The 21,714-nt window shown below is 33.8% G+C and overlaps 2 protein-coding genes across 2 annotated transcripts; one reads left to right on the top strand and one right to left on the bottom strand.

Annotated features, from left to right (window-relative positions):
• The first annotated feature begins 1,389 nt into the window (after positions 1 to 1,389).
• On the top strand, positions 1,390 to 8,701 carry LOC108911828 (low-density lipoprotein receptor-related protein 2-like). The gene is made up of 5 exons (XM_018716865.1): positions 1,390 to 1,742; positions 4,224 to 4,420; positions 4,748 to 5,069; positions 5,123 to 5,242; positions 8,291 to 8,701. The coding sequence occupies exons 1-5, from the start codon at positions 1,457 to 1,459 to the stop codon at positions 8,413 to 8,415; spliced, it is 1,050 nt and encodes a 349-aa protein (XP_018572381.1). The 5' UTR covers positions 1,390 to 1,456; the 3' UTR covers positions 8,416 to 8,701.
• A 57-nt stretch (positions 8,702 to 8,758) lies between these two features.
• On the bottom strand, positions 8,759 to 17,785 carry LOC108911834 (codanin-1). Its single transcript, XM_018716875.1, has 10 exons — positions 17,651 to 17,785; positions 17,503 to 17,594; positions 15,978 to 17,448; positions 15,480 to 15,914; positions 14,892 to 15,422; positions 14,622 to 14,840; positions 14,177 to 14,569; positions 13,959 to 14,121; positions 8,974 to 9,239; positions 8,759 to 8,923 (listed from the first exon to the last, which is right to left on the bottom strand). Exons 1-10 carry the CDS (start codon positions 17,735 to 17,737, stop codon positions 8,795 to 8,797), a joined length of 3,786 nt encoding a protein of 1,261 aa, XP_018572391.1. The 5' UTR covers positions 17,738 to 17,785; the 3' UTR covers positions 8,759 to 8,794.
• Positions 17,786 to 21,714: the final 3,929 nt, after the last annotated feature.

Below are 21,714 nucleotides of genomic sequence, written 5' to 3' on the forward strand. Positions count from 1 at the left end.
GAATTATAGTACTATGAAGGACCTTGGTCTGGGATATAGTAGTGACCTTTCCTTTTCAAAACGTCTAAGAAATATTGCCGATTCTGTAAATATTTACATTTTTTCATTTTTTTTTTCGATATTTACATTTTTTAATGAAAAAAATAGATTTTTGCGATAAAAAACATTTTCAATTTAAAAGAATGAATTAGAAAATACAAAAGTTATCTTGGGATACTTGGGATACTTTAAGGTTATAAAAAACGATAATATCCTTAGCCTATTCATTATTTCTAAAGTTATCCCAAGTTTGATAAAAATTCTTGAATACGTAATTATTTACCTTTTATCAAGTTTCTTGCATGGCAATATTTGTCTTATCAAAAAACGGTAAGAACATCTTTTTGAGGATATTTTGAAGTTTTCAAAACTCTGCTTAGATTTTCTATACGATTATTTATCAGTCCCGGATAATTATCAAAACCAAAAAGGACATTTTTGCTTTGAACCATAATAATTTAGCGACAAATCATCGTACAAAGCTCTAGAACAGCTCAAATTAAAGAGGAAGTATTAAACTAAAAGAACTGAAAGGTGGGATTGCCAAAAATTTCATTTTCAGAAGCAAAGATTTTGAATTTTTTCCCGATGGATTTCTTATGATTTGTTAAAGGTGGTCAACGATAAAAGTTTTTGAGTTCCAGATCCTGAAACTAGAAAGTTCAAGCTTCAATTTGCTTTTTTTAATTGTTCTATGATCAAGTTACAGCCTTATGAAAATCACCTAATTTAGGATCTTTTTTTAAGCTTTAATTTTTGTGATAATTTTGCTATCTTTAATATGTTTGATTGTAGTGAATACCTTCATATTTATAAACGACTTACGTTTGTTTTATTGTGATACAAATTAATAATTTTAATATTTTTAAATTAGGTTTATCACGATTACACAGCCACACAAAAAAAAGTACAAACCAAAGAGAGCCACATATAGTTTCCAAAGGAATGCGAATTCGATGCGCTGGACACCATCCTATAGTCAAAATTCATGACTTCACGACAAATTTTGACGAAAAGTGAAATTTTTGGATGAAACTGGAAACGTCAAAAGTGATTTTTTCCTTAATTTTATCCAAGTATATCATTTTCGTAGTATTTTGAGGCGCTGAACACGTCATTAGTAAAATTTACCAATGACCTCGATATTTCTGAGAACATTCACTATTTGGATGAAAACTGGCGCTTCTCCATCCAAGGTCACCAAAAACGGCTAAAGAGATCAAAGCACCGACAATGGAGTAGCATATGCCGCCTTTCTGTCGCACCTCGCTTTCGGACATCGCCAGACCGGTGCGTCGTTTCGAGGCACCGGAGCACATGTTCGGAGGACCACTTGGCGGCAGACTCGCGTTCAAACAATGTTTGTATCGTAAGCCGGCCCCGTCAGTCGCAACACGGGGCAACCCCTCACTAAAACATGATCCTCCAACCCTGCAATGTCGAACTCACGAAGATACACTATTACGACCGCAGTAAACGCGAGAGCAACCTAGCCATCTCGACCATATCGAGAGAGGTGTGCCAGAACAACTTCAACAGGAACGTGATCATCAAGAAGAACGTCTTCGGGCATAGGTGGGTGTTGAGGATCAACGACGGCGAGGGGGTGCACAAGAAAAGGAAGAAGCTGAGGGTCGTGGTGTATATTTTGGTGTTCTGCTCCATTGTTGTGGCGGTTTGCTTCGGTGTGTTCTTCTCCATATGTAAGTATGCAGTTTACAGTAGCAAACGCCGCAGGGCTTCCAAAATGTTCACATGTTTAGAATCAAACGACTTAATAGTATTAATATACCGGCACGCGACTATTGGGTCCACAATCGACATACAAACTTTAGAATAGAAGATTGATTCCAACTTGACATTGATACTGCTTATACAGGGTGATGCATTAAGGATGGGCAATCTCTAAACTGGTTTACGAGATTTGATAATACCCTGTATTCAAAGTTGGACTATTAATTTGAAATTTCTCAATAATTTTGGAATTTTTAGCAGTATCAACTCGAAAATTGGTAGCTTCATGTTTTTTAGTATAAGAATTACGAATTTGATGCTAAATTTGGCACTATCTGTACATGTCGTTAGTTACACCCCGTTACTTCTGTAAATCACAACACATTTTTTTTGGTTAGGTGGAGGGTAGGTGGTTGCGAGTTGTTTGTAATGGCGTGTCCTCTTATCACCTTAGCTATAGATACTTTAATTGGTTAATTTGTTACAATGTATACAGGCTGATTCAGAACCAATAAAAAAAAATTGCATGCACAGGGGACTCTTACAAATACAATTTTGTAAAGAAAAAATCAAAAAAGGCAGTTCGAAAATGATTTTAAAATACACTTCTGCACGGCAATGCAAACTGGTCCAAAATGCGACCGGCATGGCGGCAAAGTGTCATTAAAACGGACAAAAACTTGAACAAATTTCGTAAGGAAAGAATTTTATAGCACCTATTTTATATCAGCAAATTGAACTGCTTTTAAACACATTTGGGTCCGTCGTACTCACTTTCTACAAGCTAACACAAATGTTGTGTTGCTTCACAATAACACAATACCAAATTGGTATACACGCAAGCCATTTTTGACACTAACTACTAAAAAAACTATTGTAAACATTAGCTCAACTACGATTGTAAAATCGGATTTCAGTATTCGGAGTCCCTGAGGCCACGTGGCTCTCCACGCGTATTGTGAATGACGCTAGAGACTGCATTTGTCCACCTACCTATATAATAGTTGAAAATACTACAACTTCAATATTTTTTTTCTCGGAAACTATAAGGATTTTACAAAAAATTTTTTACGATATTGTCTCCATTTCTCATGCCGCATCTATTCCCAAATTTTTTTCGATAAGTTGTAAATCACCCTGTACATATTGTTTTATTGTTGTTGTGTTCTCTTCATTTTTCAGAAGTGCTGTATTTAGCATTAGGTCTGTTTCTGAAGCAGTTGAAGACTGATTTGAAATTACCAGAGATACTTGACCTTATTGCGAATTTCTTCATGAATTAAATCATGAAGTCACTTCATAAAGACGTTGGGCAAGTGTAATTCACCAAATTTGTTGTCAAATAACTTCATGAATTTGTTTATGAATTTTCTCACAAATTGAAACGTGTTCTAATTTTCGCGAATTTTTTCGTGAAGTTCAGAAGTACCAACAAAAACATTGAGGTTAAGTTATTTGTTTACATATTTACTTCAGCATGTTTTTATAAAGAGTGATACGTGCATTGGCAAATTACGATCACAATCTTTTCCATATTATCTAATTAAAAAAATAACTAACCTCAAATGTATTCATTTTCAATGTGTCTTTATTTACTATATGACTTGCATTGCAATGTTGGTAGTAGCTATTTTTGTTTCAAAGAATGAATTTTGAAACAATGTAAATCTTATGAAAAAATTGATGAATTAATTCATGAAAAAATTCGTCAATTTATTCATGTATAAATTCTCAATGAAAAACAGTTGTTAGACTGACTGAAAGTATGTGACCGAATACATTTGATAGTGTGAAAACAGTCTGAGACAAACAAATCTATAAGCTTTGTTCCTGATGCATAAAAACAGTTTCCAAAAGTCAGACACAGTTGCATTTTATTCGAAATAATAAATTTTGAACCTTACGTAAGCATTATATCGGAATGCGCATGCGACTGACTGTTGATGTTGGAAACTGTTTTGAATTGCTCTAGGAATAAAGCCCTAAACACATTTAAATAGGGCTGTTTCGGATGACAGATTCGAGTAGTTTTGAACCGTTTTGAAGGTTTGGGAAGTGTCGTGATCATCATATTCATGATCAGCACCATCGAAAAAAGAGAGGTAGGGTTTGTAGCTGCAACAAATACTTCCTTACCTTCAACGTTCTTTCGCTAAACTAAATTTCGTTAATATTTTTATCAATATAAAATTTGAAAATAAACATTCTTTTTTTATAATGTTTTCTTCTTATTTTGTTTACATATTGACATCCGCTAAAAATCCACAACAAAATGTGTGAATGCGTATTTAAAATTTGATGCAACTTACTGCGAATAAGGATATTTGGAACATACCTAGTGTAAAAACAAAAACTAAGCTAGTTGATTGCATAATACATAAAAAAAATTGTACGATCAAAAATCGATTAAAAACCGTTACGAAATTTGTTTTTTGTTATTATCGTTTCAGACAAGAACAAAAGCAAAGCATCTGACCAAAAGATAGTCCATTTGGAGCCTATTACCAACACACCACAAGTAAACGACACTTACATCAATAAAATGCATGAAAATCAAGTAACCATAGGGGCTGCTGAAACGACAACAATATATACTACGACTAGTACCATACAAACTGAACAAACTGCTATATATAGTTATATAAATGTAAGTAAACTGTTACTTGGAATGTTTTTTGAAATATCGCAAATAAGATTTATTATCCAAACCTTCTAAAATTATCCTAATTATCTACTATCTTTTTAATTCAGTACCTACCACAGTTTGTTAGAATTACATATAACCAGCAGTATGTAACTAAAAGTATGAAGATATTAAAAATAATTTTCTTGATACTTGACTTGGCAAATCCATAATTCGTTGCTGTGTATGCATAAATTAAATGTGCAAGAAGATGGATTCCCAGTAAATGAATTACTTTGTAGATAATTTGAAAAAATATATATTTAACTAAAAAATATATGTGTACTTTAGGAACCTTCCACGCCTACCTCGCTCTGCGGCCCGTGCGCCCTGAGTCAAGAAGTCTGCTTGAAAATTCATGAAACTGACGCCCCGAAATGCACCAAAATCGCCGACAAAAATGACCCCACGGGTTGCGGCGGTCTCTGTCCGATAAACACACACTTCTGCCAAATCCTGGACGCCAGGGGAAAGGTATACCAGTGCTCTCCCATCAAGAAATCTCTGATGTGTCGGAATAGCACCTTCAACTGCGGGAACCTGTGCATCTCTAAAGAAAAACGTTGCGACGGCCTGGTGCATTGCTCCAATGGCTCTGACGAGGAAAAATGTGGTATTAAAACGTTTTTTTTAAGATTAATCATCAGTATATTAACTGTTTTCCAGTTTGCGACCTTGAAACGCATTTTCACTGCGGGAACTTGACTTCGTGTTTAGAAAAAAAGAAAAAGTGCGACCATAAGGTCGACTGCTGGGACAAATCTGATGAAACAGGCTGTACTAAAGGTATAAAAATGAAACATTTTACTATTTATTATAAAAATGCAATTCAAGTCAATATTAACGCACCTCTAAAAATGGGATCTGATGGGCTCATTTAGCATATTTTTTAAATTCATATTCAGAGTATAATAGATCATAGGCAGTTAATATGCACAAAATCAGTTTATGATTTATCTACTTATGATGCAAGAACGAGATGATTTTTTTCACAGTTGGAAAAGTACCAATAAACAATGAACAAACTAAATTACTTGCGACAACAGGGAATAGGGCATTGAGCTGTTGGATCGTACCAGTTGAGTGGTGTGACGTCACCTGCGAACGACACGGACCGTTTAAAATATTTTACGAATTAGAAATTATCACAATTAATATTAAAACTATTGATCTGATTTTTTCCCCATATATTTAGGAGGTTAAAAGCTGATGGAAAATGTAAAAGCAACTTGTAAATTAAATATTACAGAATAAGCCCATTTGATGTGATTTTCACTGAAAAACGTATGTATTTGGGACTACCGAAGAAGCTATTTTAATGATACATACATATTATAATATCATTTGCAACAAAATAGCTCTGGTTAACTATACATATTTTCGTATACAGGGTGGGCCAATGAAAACTTTCCACCCCGGTTTTTTTGGTTTAAAATAAAAATGTGAGAAAACGCTCGGACACGTCGACTTTTGATTTGAGGAGGAACTATTTTTCAGTTTTTTTCATCCCCGTAGCTTTAACCCCCTAGATGGGGATAGAAAACCCCCCCAAATTTGAATAAGGGATAGGGGTCGTGACATACCTCTTTTTAAAGGTCTCATCGAGTTCTTTATGAGCCTACAATTTCGCCTTATTATTTGAAAACTTTCCACCCTGATTTTTTTTGTTTAAAATAAAAATGTGGGAAAACGCTCGGACACGTCGACTTTTGATTTGAGGGGGAACTATTTTTCAGTTTTTTTCATCCCCGTAGCTATAACCCCCTAGATGGGGAGAGAACAACCCACCAAATTTGAATAGGGGATAGGGGTCGTGACATACCTCTTTTTAAAGGTTTCATCGAGTTCTTTATGAGCCTACAATTTCGGCTCATTATTTTTATCCGTAACGAAATGACAACTTGTCAACTTATCCTACGGAAAAAATGTAAACAACTATTATTGTGAAACATTTAGTAAATTTCAGGACAATTGTTTTCCAGTTTTTAAATAAATTAAAATGTATCGATTTTGTAGTACAAAGATAGTGTTGTACTTAAATTTTAACTCGAATTTCAGTAATTATGAATCTCTTAAAACAGGAAGTACCCAAAGATTCACGTCGTCCAAATAATCCTACGTACCTATTAAAAATAATTTAGGTACTTACCAAAAAGCACAATTCAGTAAACGTACAAGTACAAAACAAACCACAACATATGCTCAAAATGTCCACCGCCATTTTCGATGCACGCACGATACCTTCGAATCCAATTTTCGCGCACTCGCTGGACACACCTCGAGAAAAGGAAATAGTGGTACCCAAAAAACACTCATACACGGTCCAATTCCAGATACCAACTGAATTGCGTATTGCTGGACAGCTTAGTACCTAGTGTTATCCGCCGCGCCGTTGTCGCATTGCTTGATATGAATTTTATCGAATTTATTACAACGCTAATTATTTTTTAGAATTGAATGATATATTCTATACAAGCAGTTATGTGCATGTGTTATTCCTTAATTAATCGAACTTTTGTACATCAAGTTAAAGACTTTGATACATTTTTTCTCGGAAATGGTTGAGTTTAGGACCCGTCATTTTTTTAAATTATTTTAATGTATTCTATCGTCTGTTAAAATTAACTTATTAATTTCTAACACCCTGTATTTAACAGTTAAATTATTTTTAAATTTCTTCCTGGTTCAAATGAAGGTCAAACTCTTGTTAATAACAATTAAAAAAATCACTTCTAGCTCTTTGAAAAAGGGCCTATTTTTAACGGTGCGTGAATTTTGATGGGACCTACATTGAAAATGTGATTCTCATAATTTTGTTTTCTCAAATAGTGTAGTGAATATCATATATTTTTTTAAATATTTTTCACCACATTTTACCACCTACACTACGTAAGATACTTTCCAGTTCAAATTTTACTCTAAGTCGCGAAATAACCTACAAACACCTTCTCATAAACCGATAAACTGAAAATAAAATTGAAACTGAATGAATGATTCTAATTTGAATGTAATAAAATGAAGCGGTGATATATTCAACCAGTCTACTTTCGGCGAATTGACATTTACCATTTGGACGCCTAGCGCCCTATTGTCATATCACATCAGGTGGATTGATATACAGTTCACCTAAACAAGGTCAATATCAGAGGCCATTGACACTGAGATTCACAAACTAAACACAGTGCTTAAGACACTAACAAATATTTTTCATCAAGAAATGTAATTGGTTAATGCCACTTTGTTAGTTCCACACATTTGGTTTAAAATAGTAACAGGTAATCACTTACAAGCATAAGATACGAACCAAGTTTGGGAGCCGCTCAGTGACTGTGTAGACAAGTTTTTAAGAGCAGTAAAAAATTAGTCTGAGATTAGTATTCTGAGGAACACATACTATTACCACTAAAAGAACTGACCACCACTGAAAGTGACCCCCGTATGCAAGGTGTTCCTTAAATATGATGCCAAACTGAAACAGGCGTAGAAAATGTAATTTTGAGTAAAAGGCATCCTATGAACATGCGTCCTAAAAACGCTAAGTAAAAATATTGCAGTGACAAAAAAGTGCCTTCAAAAACACTTTTTCTCATATAATCCTTCATTTATTGTTTTTTAAGACATTCTTCCAGACATACTTAATATTTTGCAGGTATATATCAGTCATTTTGGAGTTAATACAAAACATATTAATCATTTTGTAACTTTTATGCTAAGCTTTTTGGACCCACGTTTGTTGGAAATTTTTTGCTTCTAACATTTCCTATTTTTCATTTCGCTTCGGCACCACACTTTAAAAACCTTTAGACCTCAAGTCAAATATTACATCATTTTTAGGTGTCTCCTGCAAAAACGAAGAGATTCCTTGCGCTAGCGGACAATGTGTCCTAAAGGAAAAGTTTTGTGATGGGAAATTCGACTGCGTAGATAGGACTGATGAACCAGAAGGATGCCAAATATAAATAAGAGGAGGAGGACAATGGAGTAATTTTTCTTTGTTTTTTGGATTTGTGTGATTTTTTTTTCAGTGTGCAGAGTAGAAAAATACAACAATTAAAAAAAAATAGCAAATAATAGTGAAATTGTATACGATTACTACAGTCTTGTACTTACTCTTTCCAGAAACACCCAAAGGTGTTGACAATTATTAGGAATCCTAGGATTGCACTGACAAGGACAATAAATGTCTGGTATTATCCATATGTTTATTAGTGAAGCAGTATTCTCTAGATATTTATTTTTGTAAGGGTTTACGGACAATAAAGACATAAGAAGTATATAAAAAATATTTTATTGACGAATAAATAAAAAAAGTCAAAAACTAAAACAGCAAATAAAACCTTAACACAAATCTGTACAAAAATCTGATAGGAATTCTAAAAGCAAAGTGAATTTGTCCGTGTTTCCCCCACTTTGCCTGTAACAGTCCAAGAACTTTTGAAGGAAAGCTGTGACATTACCGAGAGTTCTCTACAAAACAAAAAAATTACAACCGCAAGTAAAAAAATCCTACCCCATACCTGATCCCACTCCTTCCTAAAAAACTCTGTGCACTGCAACTCGAATTCCTCAGGCTTTAAAATATCCTCTTTTAACAGAAAGGCAGCGAAACTGGCAAAAGTCTCCCAAACTTTAACGTTATTACACGATTGCGCTAGCAGCATAACATTCCTCGGACATAACAAATTTTTAAACAACTCCCCCGCTTTTGCATTATAGCACTTCCATACTCTTACAAACTTTTTTAACAATTCCTCCCTTACCATCACATCTGGCTTATGTGTTACTAAAAAAAGTTTTTAGTGTAATCCACGCACACGTCCTTACTTAGTCATACTTCATTCACAACTTTTTCCAACCAGTGGCGTTATAATCCGGGCGAATTAGTTTTTTTTTCAAAAATCGGGCCTACCTCGAATTTTATGGGATTAAAATTAAGTAAAAGACACACAGAATAAAAGCCTAAATTTGTGCATTTGTGGAAGTCGAGCGTCATATTGTTTATAACAAAAGAAAAAAAAATGCTCTTTTTTCAGTTTTTCGCTTATATCTCCGAAAATAAGCCTCTAATCGACATGAGGTATGTTTATCGATTTTGTTCCTGAGGAAATTTGCTACAAGGATAGGCTTTTGCAAAAGCTCGCAAATTTTTCTTTACATTGCAAAATTAGCGGTGAAAAAAAAATGTGCAAAACTTTCAGCATTAAATAAAAATAACGAATTTTATTGAAATTTGATGAAACTACAGGAAAAGATAACTGTTGGGGTGCTCAACAATTACCCGCTATCCGGACCCCCAATTTCAAAATGGCGGCCTATTGCAAAATTATAAAGTCTAAAATGCGAACGAATATATCTTCTGCCCAAGTCAAGGTATAGAAATTTGGTAAAAAAGGATGGAAAGGTAATTACATTATCTCGCGTCTGTGTAAATTTCAGATTTTTAAGTTGCAAAATAAAAAAGTTATTAACAAAAACCAAAAAAAAAACGGTAACTAGGGTTTTTATCTCGACAATTTTTTAATATACATATTTCAAACCAATTGCATCAAATAGTGCTTAAACATGAATTAAGAAAAAAGCGTCTCGATCCGACCAATAGGAGCTGAGATAATATTTTTTTGCTTTAAACGGTATTTGGCTGTTCTATTTAATATCTTATAATAAACTTGGTCTCGTTGTAAAGTAGAAGACTTCCTTTATAAGCTTTATTTTTTTTTGAATGTTCGTTGAAGACAGCGTGATCCGCGCGGCTGAGCGGTAGCCAGGAGAGGGGAGCGCTCGACTTCTCAAAATTCTTACTTAACAAATGGATTGTGGCAATTAGAAAGCAGCTACCGGGATGCTTTTTTTATAATCAAATTATTTTGTCCACTCTTTGGAATGGTGTAAGCAAAAGTCTGTAAAAGTCATCACCAGATCCCGAAAAATACATTTTTATTAACGTTTTCTTATGTAATTTCATTGTGCTTTTGATATTTTGAAAAGTAAGGAGGTCTTTTTACGTATTTAAAAATAATAGGCAATTATTTCTTTGAAAAAAATGATGAAAGAATGAAAATTTACCGTGCTCAAAAGAGAAAATTAACTGTTATACTTATTGCGTAAATTGTGTCTAGAATATTATTGAATATTACAATATCAACATTACATATAAGTATTGCATTTTATAGTATTTAAAAGAACTTTTACATTCAATTCTGCCATGTTTTATTTAATTGTTTGTATTGCTAGAGAAAGTTTTTAATTTTTATAAGAATATTAAAAGTAAAATAAATATTTAATGTATAATATATTTTACACATCGATGAATTTTTCAAGTTAATGGTTTACATTGTAGAGCACGTGACTTGAATGTGGCAAAATGGCAAAATTCATCGAAGTCTAAAATATATTATTATTAAATATTTATTTTACTTTTAATATTCTTATAAAAATTAAAAAAAGACAACTTTTCCTAGCAATACAATCCGTTAAATCAAATATGGTAGAATTGAATGTAACAGTTTTTTTAAATATTATAAAATGCAATACTTGATATTTAATGTTGATAATGTAAGATTCAATAATATTCTAGACACAATTTACGCAATAACTGTAATTTTAAGGCGATATTTTATACATCGACCTCTTCTGAGCACGGTAAATTTTCATTCTTTCATCATTTTTTTCAAAGAAATAATTGACTTTTGTTTTTAAATATATAGACCTTACTTTTCAAAATATCGAAAGCACAATGAAATTGCAAAATAAAACGTAAAAAGTCAATAAAAATGTATTTTTTGGGATCTGGCGACGTCTTTCACAGACTTTTGATTTAAAAAAAGCATCTCGGTAGCTGCATTCTTAGTGTCACAATCCATTTGTTAAGTAAGAATTTTGAGAAGCCGAGCAGGGCACTATGATGTCACAACGCTCCCCTCTCCTGGCTACCGCTCAGCGGATCACGCTGTCTTTAACGAACGTTTGTTTGGTCACTTCTTGGTCGAATTCATTCAAAAAAATTCAGCGTATAAAGGAAGTCTTCTACTTTACAACGAGACCAAGTTTATTATAAGATATTAAATAGAACAGCCAAAATACTGTTTAAAGAAAAAAAAATTATCTCGGCTCCTATTGGTCGGATCGAGACGCTTTTTTTAAAAAATTCATGTTTTTTTAAGCACTATTTGATGTAATTGGTTTGAAATCTATACAGTACGCGCCCAAAGTGTGGAATAAATTCAGTAAAAACGAAACAATTTTTTTTTGGGAAAAATCCTCGATCAGGTCGATTTTTAATTTAAAAAATACATATTTTAACATAAAAGGTGATTTCCAACCATCATTTGTTTTCGAGTAATGACGTCATCGACAATTTTTTTAAATAGCAACCCCCTATTTTTTTTTCTTGATTCTGAAAGATCGTTTCATTGTCGATCCAACAGTATTAAAATGTTGCCATCTTACATAGGAAAGTTTTCGAGTAAATGACGATTGAATGTTAGAAAACCCAAATCAATTAAAATAAAGCAAAAACGTTATCAAATTTAGTTTTCCGAAATGCCTGAAGATTTTTATGGTCATGTAGGTGTAAATCTTTACAAAGTGTCACTGTCATACCGACTTTCTAAGTATTGTAAACAATATAAAAATTATTGTTGAATTTAAATTTATGGCACATTTAACTGTCACACAAAGAATTGAAATTTTAATTCTTATCGGATGCGGGGATAAGACTAGAACGCAGCAGGAAGTTTGCAATTTATTTAATGAAAAACATCCAGATCGCCGTATCAGCCAGTCAACAGTCAATAAGATATAATCTAAATTTAGAGAAACTGGCAATGTTGTAGATATTCCAAAACCTGTACGTCCAAGCGTTAGTGAAGATCATAAACAGAACATTTTGATAAGTATGGTAGATAATCATCATAATACTTCACGATTGGTTGCATTAAACAATTAAATTAGTAAGACCACAGTGCTACGTATCCTGAGGCAGCAAAAATATCATCCCTACAAAATTCAACTTGTGCAGGAACTCAATGAAGACGATTCTGACCACCGCTTACACTTTTGTGAAATTATGATGGATTTATGTCAAGTAAATAGAGATTTACACTGGCAAATACTACCGGCCCCGTTTTGTCTCAATGGTACAGTGAACCGTCAAACTTGCAGATATTGGAGTCGGGAAAATCCTCATTGGATGGCAGAGACACATACCCAACACCCACAGAAATTAAATGTGTCGGCTGGAATAGTTGACAACAGAATAGTAGGGCTTTTCTTCTTTGAAGGAACCCTTACAGGAGAAAGATATTTAGAGTTTTTACAAAATGACCTTGTTCCAGCGCTTGCAGTAATTTTTCTTAACGATAATGATCCTGATATTCCTGATGACACCAGATGGTTTCAGGAAGACGGTGCACCTCCGCAATATGCGCGCCCTGTTCGAGATTTTCTGGACAATTGTTTTCCTAGGAGGTGGGTCGGCAGACGAGGACCGATAGAATGGCCTGCGAGATCCCCAGATCTTACATCCCTGGACTATTTCTTATGGGGCTACTTAAAGTCCAAAGTGTACGTTAACAGACCACATAATTTAGAAGAACTCCAAAATTGTATTATAGATGAAATACACAGAGTTACCCCAGAAATAATTCATAATGTGCAAGAAGAATTTCTACACACACTTGCGTATTGTCAAGAAGTCGGTGGGTGGCAATTCGAATACTTAATTTAGGTAGAAAACTTAATGAATTGTATTTGCTTGACATAGGAATTGTTATTTTTTTAATGTATAAAATTTACGTTTTCTAACATTCAATCGTCATTTACTGGAAAACTTTCCTATGTAAGATGGCAACATTTTAATACTGTCGGATCGACAATGAAATGATCTTTCAGAATCAAGACAAAAAATAGAGGGTTGCTATTTAAAAAAAATGTCGATGAAGTCATTACTCGAAAACAAATGACGGTTTAAAATTGTCTTTTATGCTAAAATATGTATTTTTTAAATTAAAAATCGACCTGTTCGAGGATTCTTCCTAAAAAAAATTTGTTTTGTGTTTACTGAATTTATTCCATACTTTAGGCGTGTACTGTATATTAAAACACCGTTGAGATAACGACCCTAGTTACTGTTTTTTTTTTGGTTTTTTGTTAATAAATTTTTTATTTGGCAACTTAAAAATCTGAAATTTACGCAAATGCCAGACAATGTAATTACCTTTCGATTTTTTTTTACCGAATTACGACATCTTGACTTGGGCAGAAGATATACGCGCTCGCATTTTCGACTATAATTTTGCAGTAGGCTGCCATTTTGAAATTGGGGTCCAGATTGCGGGTATTTGTTTTTTACTTAATTTTAAGCCCATAAAATTCGAGGTAGGCCTGATTTTTTAAACAGGCATGTGTTTGGTCTAATTCGCCCGGATTATTACCCCTTTACAACATAGTAAAAGCATGGTTGCAAAATTGTGACAAAATTATGAACAAAAGCAAAGCTACTCACTCAGTAACAAAGAAACATCAACCAGCAACGCACAGGTGCTCAAAGTAATGCACTCGTTCACGTCGCTACGTTCCGTCAGCGTAACGTATGCTTCGTCCAAAATATCCGCCACCGCTTCATTGCTTACTTCTTCCAAATTCTCCAAAATGTACGTCGAAAAAATCTAAAAATTTCCATTGACAATAAATCTTACTCAATTAACATAAAACATATTTTACCTTGACCTTCTCTAACAAGTGGAAGGCGCTGGTTGCGTTCTCATTGTGATTTCCGATGGTACCACCAGAGGGCAGCTGGAACACAGGCTTTTCCTTGGCGGATCTCCGACTTTCCGGACTCAAAACCTTCTGCATCTCACTGTTAAAGTCTTTCATGAACACCGCCGAGGTAACGTGAGAATTTATCCACTGTTGCACCCTTTCTGCACACATTCTAGTGGCTATGGAAACACAAACGTTCCTCGTCTGGGGCAGGACATCAACAGACAGGAGGTTAGCGATGCACGTCGGTATTCGTTCGCTTGTTATGGTTGACACTTCCGCATCGCAGTTTTCTTTAAGCGTTTGTAGGCTAGAGTGCGTCATTTGGTTAACCTTTGATTTCAACGCTGCCTGAAACAGGAAAATTATAAAAATTTCTGAGAATCAATAAAAAACGATCTACCTTTAGCGATTTTTCCCTCGTGGGGGAGTTGAGGTTGTGCTGCTGGGTCCACGAAGTGAGAAAGTTTCTCACGTTTTCTACAGCCGTTTTTTTGAAGGATGGAACAATCGTGCTACAGATATGTTTAACGCAAGCTGAAGCAACACGTTCACTAACGAATTCTACCGTCTTCCTTAGCGAAAGCGGCTGCCCGTTGAAGAAAGCCTCTTCTAATTGTTGCTGGAAAGCGAGAAAATTTAATTTTGTTCATGGTTGGATTTTTACACTCACCTCAAGTCTTTTATTCGCTATTTTAGTTGACGACTGCACCGCAGTGACAGGTGTGATGTGTTTAACGGTAACGGAACCCTTTAGAGCATTGCTCGAAAGCAATTTTTTTATTTCTTCCAGAAAAGGGCAACAAATGTACAGGACGTTCTGGTCTATTATGTCCAAATGGTCTAACTTTCGCTCCTTGACTGTTTTAGAATTCGTTTTTGGTGTTCCTGGAGAGGAAATACCAGCTTCGAGCTCCTCGGTGCAGAAATTAAAGTATTCGGAGTCCGGGAAATGCGGCAACTCAAACAACCAGCCTAAACAGAACTTTATGAGTGGGGCGTTATAATTTTTGGTCCCTAATACTTTATAGCAGTTTTTGTGCAGGTCGAACAGAATTTTGTAGACGGAAATATAGTAGGGCAATCGTAGAGTGACGTAATCTAACATCGATAAATATTTCGTAAGCCACGGTACGGTAAGTGTGATGCAGTTCTGTTTTATGGAATTCTCTAGCAGTATTTTAACATCAAACGTTGGGGTAACCTGAAACATTTTTAAAATGGAGATCTCGTCATTTTTTTTTAATCGTAACCTAATCACCTCTTTACGTAAGCTTATTTGAAAATTCAGGACCTTTTCCGAAAAGCTACTGCAGTCCGTTTTATATGGTAACGATTCTACGAAGCCCAAAAACTTTGCTAAAATCCTCAACGACTTCAGACAAGCCATGTAAGACTTTCTAGTTGTTGAATCAACGGAACCGTCTATTTCTTCCAAGTCAGTACAAGAAAACTTGGTGTCATTTAGATCGACAATTTCTGCAATAAGTGCATCGCACAGATGTTTATTAAACAAATAATTGGCAGCTATGACTATGAAATCTTTATAGAACTCTTGATGCCCCGTGAAGAGCGGTACAGAATTGATACCGCTAGAGGACTGTTTAGTCACCAAACGACAATTTAATCTGTTTAGCTTGTCGGCATCGACGTTGGGTATAGAGGACAGAAATGGAATATCCGACAAGCCCTCCTCCTTGAAACGATGACAACATTTTCTTTATTAATAAGAAGGCAAAATTATGTATGACAAACTTACCTTTTCAAACCTGCCACACGTACCCAATAATTGTGCCTTAAACAACCTGGTAAAGTGAACGAACGTCATTGGTTCATTCTGCAGGCTAAATAAACTTTTGATTCTCCCTCCTAAGCTCCCGGAAAAATCCCAATTGGCCACCAAGTGTTGGTTTTCCCAAATCCTCAAGATCTCGTAGAACAAATCCCTTTGTTTCCGAAACGTGTGGAAAGCGGAATCATTAGGGAAGTTGTCTCTATTGTCTGTATCCAAATTAAAGCAAACGTTGGTCTGCACGTTGCTATCAGGGAACTCGAGGACACATTCCGATTTCTTCTGCGAAATCTTCCCGAGTTTCTCAGCGAATGACTTTGAAAAAGCTTGCAATCTTTTATTGCGACAGAGGAGATTCAACGTCGATTTATTGTAGTACTTCAACACATCGAGTTGCGTCTCTAAACATCTCGCTGCAAAGTACACAGTGTTGTGTACAGTCTCGAACAAATCCGCAGAAGTAATGTGTCTTACACGACTTAGAACGCTCTGTAATTCGCATCTATCTTCGTCGTTTAAGAAATCTATACCTGCAGGCATAACATCACTGGAATTCGTACTTTCCCGACTTTCGTCAAAATGTTTAGCGAGAAGTAATGAAATTAAAAAATATATTTCACTGGTTATGTTTAAAATAAGGCCGTTCTTCAAAATGTTAACATAAATTTCTACAAGACAATTTAATTCTTCCTTATTCGTTACCAAATCAGCATCAGGTTCAATTTCTTCTTTAAAATTTATCAGGCTAGAAATTTTTTTGGATGTACTTGTTAAATTATTTACTGAATCTCTTCTAGTCAGTATTTTCAATCGCTCTTCCGCTAAAAAATTCCTACTATCGTTCAAACTATCCACGGACACCTCCTGAGTGTTCTGAAAATTGTTAAAACTGTTATCGTTCTGCCTAAAATTACCATTCAATTTGACTTGGTTCAAGTTGGTCGGTTTGATTCTCTTACTACATTCGTCACTGAATTCACACGATGAAAGGTTTTTGTATCCTTTTTTCTTCACCAAACTTTTTCTGTTAACGATAAAATCACCTAGGCATAACGAAGTAGCTTTTTCCACGGATCTATTCGTAAAACTTTGCCTCTCGGATTTTGGTGTCCAAAAATTAGTTTGATTTCTATACAGCGGTGAAATAGGGCTGATGTGTACACTATGCAGAGTGCTGCCTGACTGTACCTTCATTAATTTAGGCGTGCTATTGCTACGACACACTTGTGGACTGGTCGTTTGGTTGTTTTCAAAAAATTTGTTGCTTCCGTCAGAAGATTTGTGTAAAGCAAGCGGGTAACTAGCAGATTTATTTATGTCATATTTATCCTCTTTCAATAACAGACTAGATCTCCTTCTAGTGGGTGTTTTGTCGTCCTGTAGCTCAATGCGTCTAGTAGTGTTTGGTTTTTGGGGGCTTTCCCCATTTTTGGTCAAACTGAAAACAGCGATTACTGAAGATAATGTACGTTAATTAACAAGGTACACTCACCAAGGGATTTCTTCGTGAACAAAGTTGAGGAAATAAGTCAAGAAATCCGTTCGGGAACATTTGTAGTTTTTGGAATCGCTAAAATATTGTTCCTAAAAATAAAAATAAGGTTAGGTTGCACCGAGTTACCTTGAAATGTATAGTATACCTGTGAGTTCGTGTCCAATAGCCACTTTATAAAAAACTCTACTTTGATTTCCTTATTTATTATTTTATTCAGCAGAATTTCCGCCATTTTATTAAAAAATATCCAACATTTACAACACAATACACAACACCAACGACGTCATCTTAGTTTTAAAATTTGGCGGTAGTTTTAGGAATATTTGACCAGAACTCACATACCTATATTCTTTAGGTATGTGCTAGAACTCCTCAAAATTTGTTTCGCACACCAACTAAACACCATTATTGTATACCTGGTTGCCTGTAAATATTATTTTTATATTAGATTATATTCAAAAGAAATAATATCTGTTTCCTAAACTAGAAATGTTAAAATAAAACTATTTAGGTACTTATGTACTGTTAGTATTTAAAATATCGATTTTATTAATGTTACATCAATAGTAAATTGGCATGGTAATTTATTTTACGATTTTGAAAGCCACTTTGTAGGGGAAATATACATATGTAAATATTTAAAATATTTGCAATGAAACTAGTTTCTGGTACGTAAAATTAGATATGTTTTATTAAAAGCATGTGCCGTTCTTTAAGTAATGCCTATTACCATTTAGTTTCCTATATAATTAGAACAACCGTACGTAGTTATGAGATCACTGGTGTTATAAGCTATACGAGATGAAAGATAAATAACTTGCTAATTAGAAATGTACTTGTAATTATACAGAGTGGATTCCAACAAGGTTCTGGGAGAAAAATGAGAAAAATAATGTTGTACAAGCTTTCTTCTGCATTTGCTAAAAATTGTAAATAGAAGTTTATAAATAAATATTAGTTTAGTAATGTTTCATATAACCACCCTATACATAAGTGCGCCAATTCTAGATTTGACTGATTAGTATCCAATATGAATAATATTTTCGTAGATACCATCTTTTTCTATTTTTATTTGTATTTGATTTAGTATGGACATATGTAACACTTTTACTTTTGATGGATACTAGCAACAGAATATATTATTGCATAATTTAAGCATTTTCGTTTCATGTAGCCACTAATTATAAAACTTCCATTTTTATTTGTTTTCCAAAACATGTTCAAAAGATATTATTACGTATGGATTTACCAGGATCTAATAAATCCGTCGTTGAGTAACTAGACCTCTTGGAAAAAGTTATTCTCTTAAAATCCGTTACATTTCATACGCTATTCAAAGCGGATATTTGAATTATTTAGCAAACAAAGCATGTTTGTTCTTGTGGTCGTCGAGTTTTCATGTCGTTTCATAAATTGACACTTGCGTCAATAAGTAAGGGAAAAACATTTTTTAAGAGAACTGGGAAAACACGTAGAGAAGGCCATTTGATTGACCCTTGGATAGCTTTCGAGGGACTGGTAGAATTTGCTATTTTCATTAGATCGCAGCTAAAACATTGCTAAAATAATAGTTAGGAAGGATAATACATATTTCAAAACTGGCAAAAGTTTTGCAAAAATTAATTACTTCAACAAGGTAAGTATTCGTATTTCACCAAGTAGTCGATATGGATAAGTATTTCCATTTGTAAATATTAGGCCTGGATATATAAAGTTGGACGCGACTTTTTGTTTCGGCAAGCTGAATTTATCACTATAGATGCTAAATATTATGTACAATAACATATTAGTTTCCACAGACATAAAAATAGGGGGAAGATTGTTTACAGGGTGGATAATTGTATAATTTTTACATAAATTCACGTTTTTCGCTTATAACTTTTTCCGTTCATTTCTACGAGAAAACAGTAAAATACATTTTTTTCGTCTTCAAAAGACCTAGAAAACTAGCCCTCGAGTGTCAAAAAATGTTGATTAGATCAAAAGTTATAAACAGAAGAAGCTTATTTATGACTTCTGAAATAAAGGTATTGGCATCGCATCCTCTCATTCCATATCACTGTCTAATAACTCACACGAAATCGGTAATTTGAATAGTTTACAAGTTATGGCCTTATAAACAAATTAACTAATTATTAGTCTGGACGATCCCAAGCATCTTCCACAATCGCACTGATTTTTTTCGTGGTAGATTTCATAATAATACATTGAAATCTATCATTTTTTTGTTTTAAATTTCAAATTTGTAACCTGGAAAGTTTTTTATTTTTTAGCCTTAGTTGAAAAGTGAAATATACAACGCACGCGCGTGATATAGTTTATATTATTACATATTCGGAAAGCTTATGAAAAGAGTTTTATGTTAAAAAAATCGTCAATGGAGTTACAGACTGTCAAATATATTATTTTCAAGCGAATTTCGCTTTTTTAACGGCACAACTATGAATATTATCGTCATTTTCTTCAGACTCGCTGTCATTTGCTTCTCTCTACCCTTCCGCCGTGCCACGGCTCGCCGAAAATCAAGCGACCCACTGACTTTTGACAATATTTCTTATGCACTTAATATACTTCCACAAATAAAATATTTTTATCTGAGAAAGTACTCAGGTTGCCGGTTATGACAGTATTTTTTTTACCGCTACCAACTTAATTTGTTTAACAATAGGCCGTCAACTTTGACAGTCCGTAACTCTGTTGTTTTTCAAGGAATCTTGACGATTTTTTTTAACTTATAGCTCTTTTCGTAAGCTTCCCGAATATACGAGTATAACTATATCACGCGCGTGCGTCGTATATTTCATTTTACAACTAGGGCTAAAAAATTCCAGGTTGCAAATTTGAAATTAAAAAAAAATTACAGATTTCAATATATTATGAAATCTACCATGAAAAAAATCAGTGCGATTGTGGAAGATGCTCGGGATCGTCCAGACTAATAATTAGTTAATTTAAGGCCATAACTTGTAAACTATTCAACTTACCGATTCCATATTTTGTGTGAGTTATTAGATAGTGATAAGGAATGAGAGGATGCGATGCCAAAACGGTCTGGTAATAATAACGCGGTTTATAAATGTTTAATTCAAAAGTCATAAATAAATTTCTTCTGTTTATAACTTTTGATCTAATCAATTTTTTTTTACGCTCGTGGGCTAGTTTTGTAGGTCTTTTGAAGACGAAAAAAAAAGTACTATACTGTTTTCTCGTGGAAATGAACGGAAAAAAGTTATAAGCGAAAAACGTGAGTTTACGTAAAAATTATACAATTAACCAGCCTTTAAACAATCTTCCCCCCATTCTTATGACTGTGGAAACTAATATGTTATTGAACATAATATTTAGCATCTATAGTGATAAATTCAGCTTGCCGAAACAAAAAGTCGCGAAATGGTCATTTTCCAGCTCTTTTTCCTGGCCTAATATTGCTTGTTTGATTTACTATGTATGTACTTGATCGCTAGCAACGAAATACTGCACATTCGAAAATTATGAAAAACGGACTAAAAAAGTATCTTGCTCCATCTAAGACGCAACATATTTGTTTGCTGTTTATTAATAATGTTTTCGATCTCGATTATTTACATATTATATTTGAGTATATTTGTCTGATTCCTAAAAAATAAATAAGCTTCGTCTTTCGCTTACGTCTAGTAAAGCTAAAATTAAATTTTATTATAATATCACGTTAAGTTCTTTAAAATGTAATGATTATTTCAGAGTTAATGTAAACAATTATTTGAAATTTCACTTAGAGCACATGAAAGGTAATACACAAAGATGTGAATTTTATAACGTCGATAAACGTTTTTTTTTTATAGTGAGATATGTAGACATGTTAAAGAAAAGTAAACAATAAACAAATTAATATTATTTTAGCAATTAATATTATTACCTATTAATTAGAGAATAAATGTAAAATTTATTTACAATTATTTTTTGCTGATTCCAAAGGTATGCTATATGTACAAAACAAAAATATGTTTATAACTAATTTTGTGAACGATTAGGTGTTTTTATTTCTCTGATGAGTACTTTTCCGAAAATAAAATAAACTTGGGCGCATGATTAACTTTTAACAACGCTCTCATAAGACAAAATCGTTTAAATTATGTTTTAATTGTAATATCAATAAAAGCCAAGGAACTATTGTTTAACGCAGAACTACCTGATTGTATAGACATTTTAAATCAATTACGGTAAGTATAA

Source organism: Anoplophora glabripennis, unplaced genomic scaffold (genome assembly GCF_000390285.2).
Source record: "Anoplophora glabripennis isolate ALB-LARVAE unplaced genomic scaffold, Agla_2.0 scaffold504, whole genome shotgun sequence".
Taxonomy (NCBI): Eukaryota; Metazoa; Arthropoda; class Insecta; order Coleoptera; family Cerambycidae; genus Anoplophora; species Anoplophora glabripennis.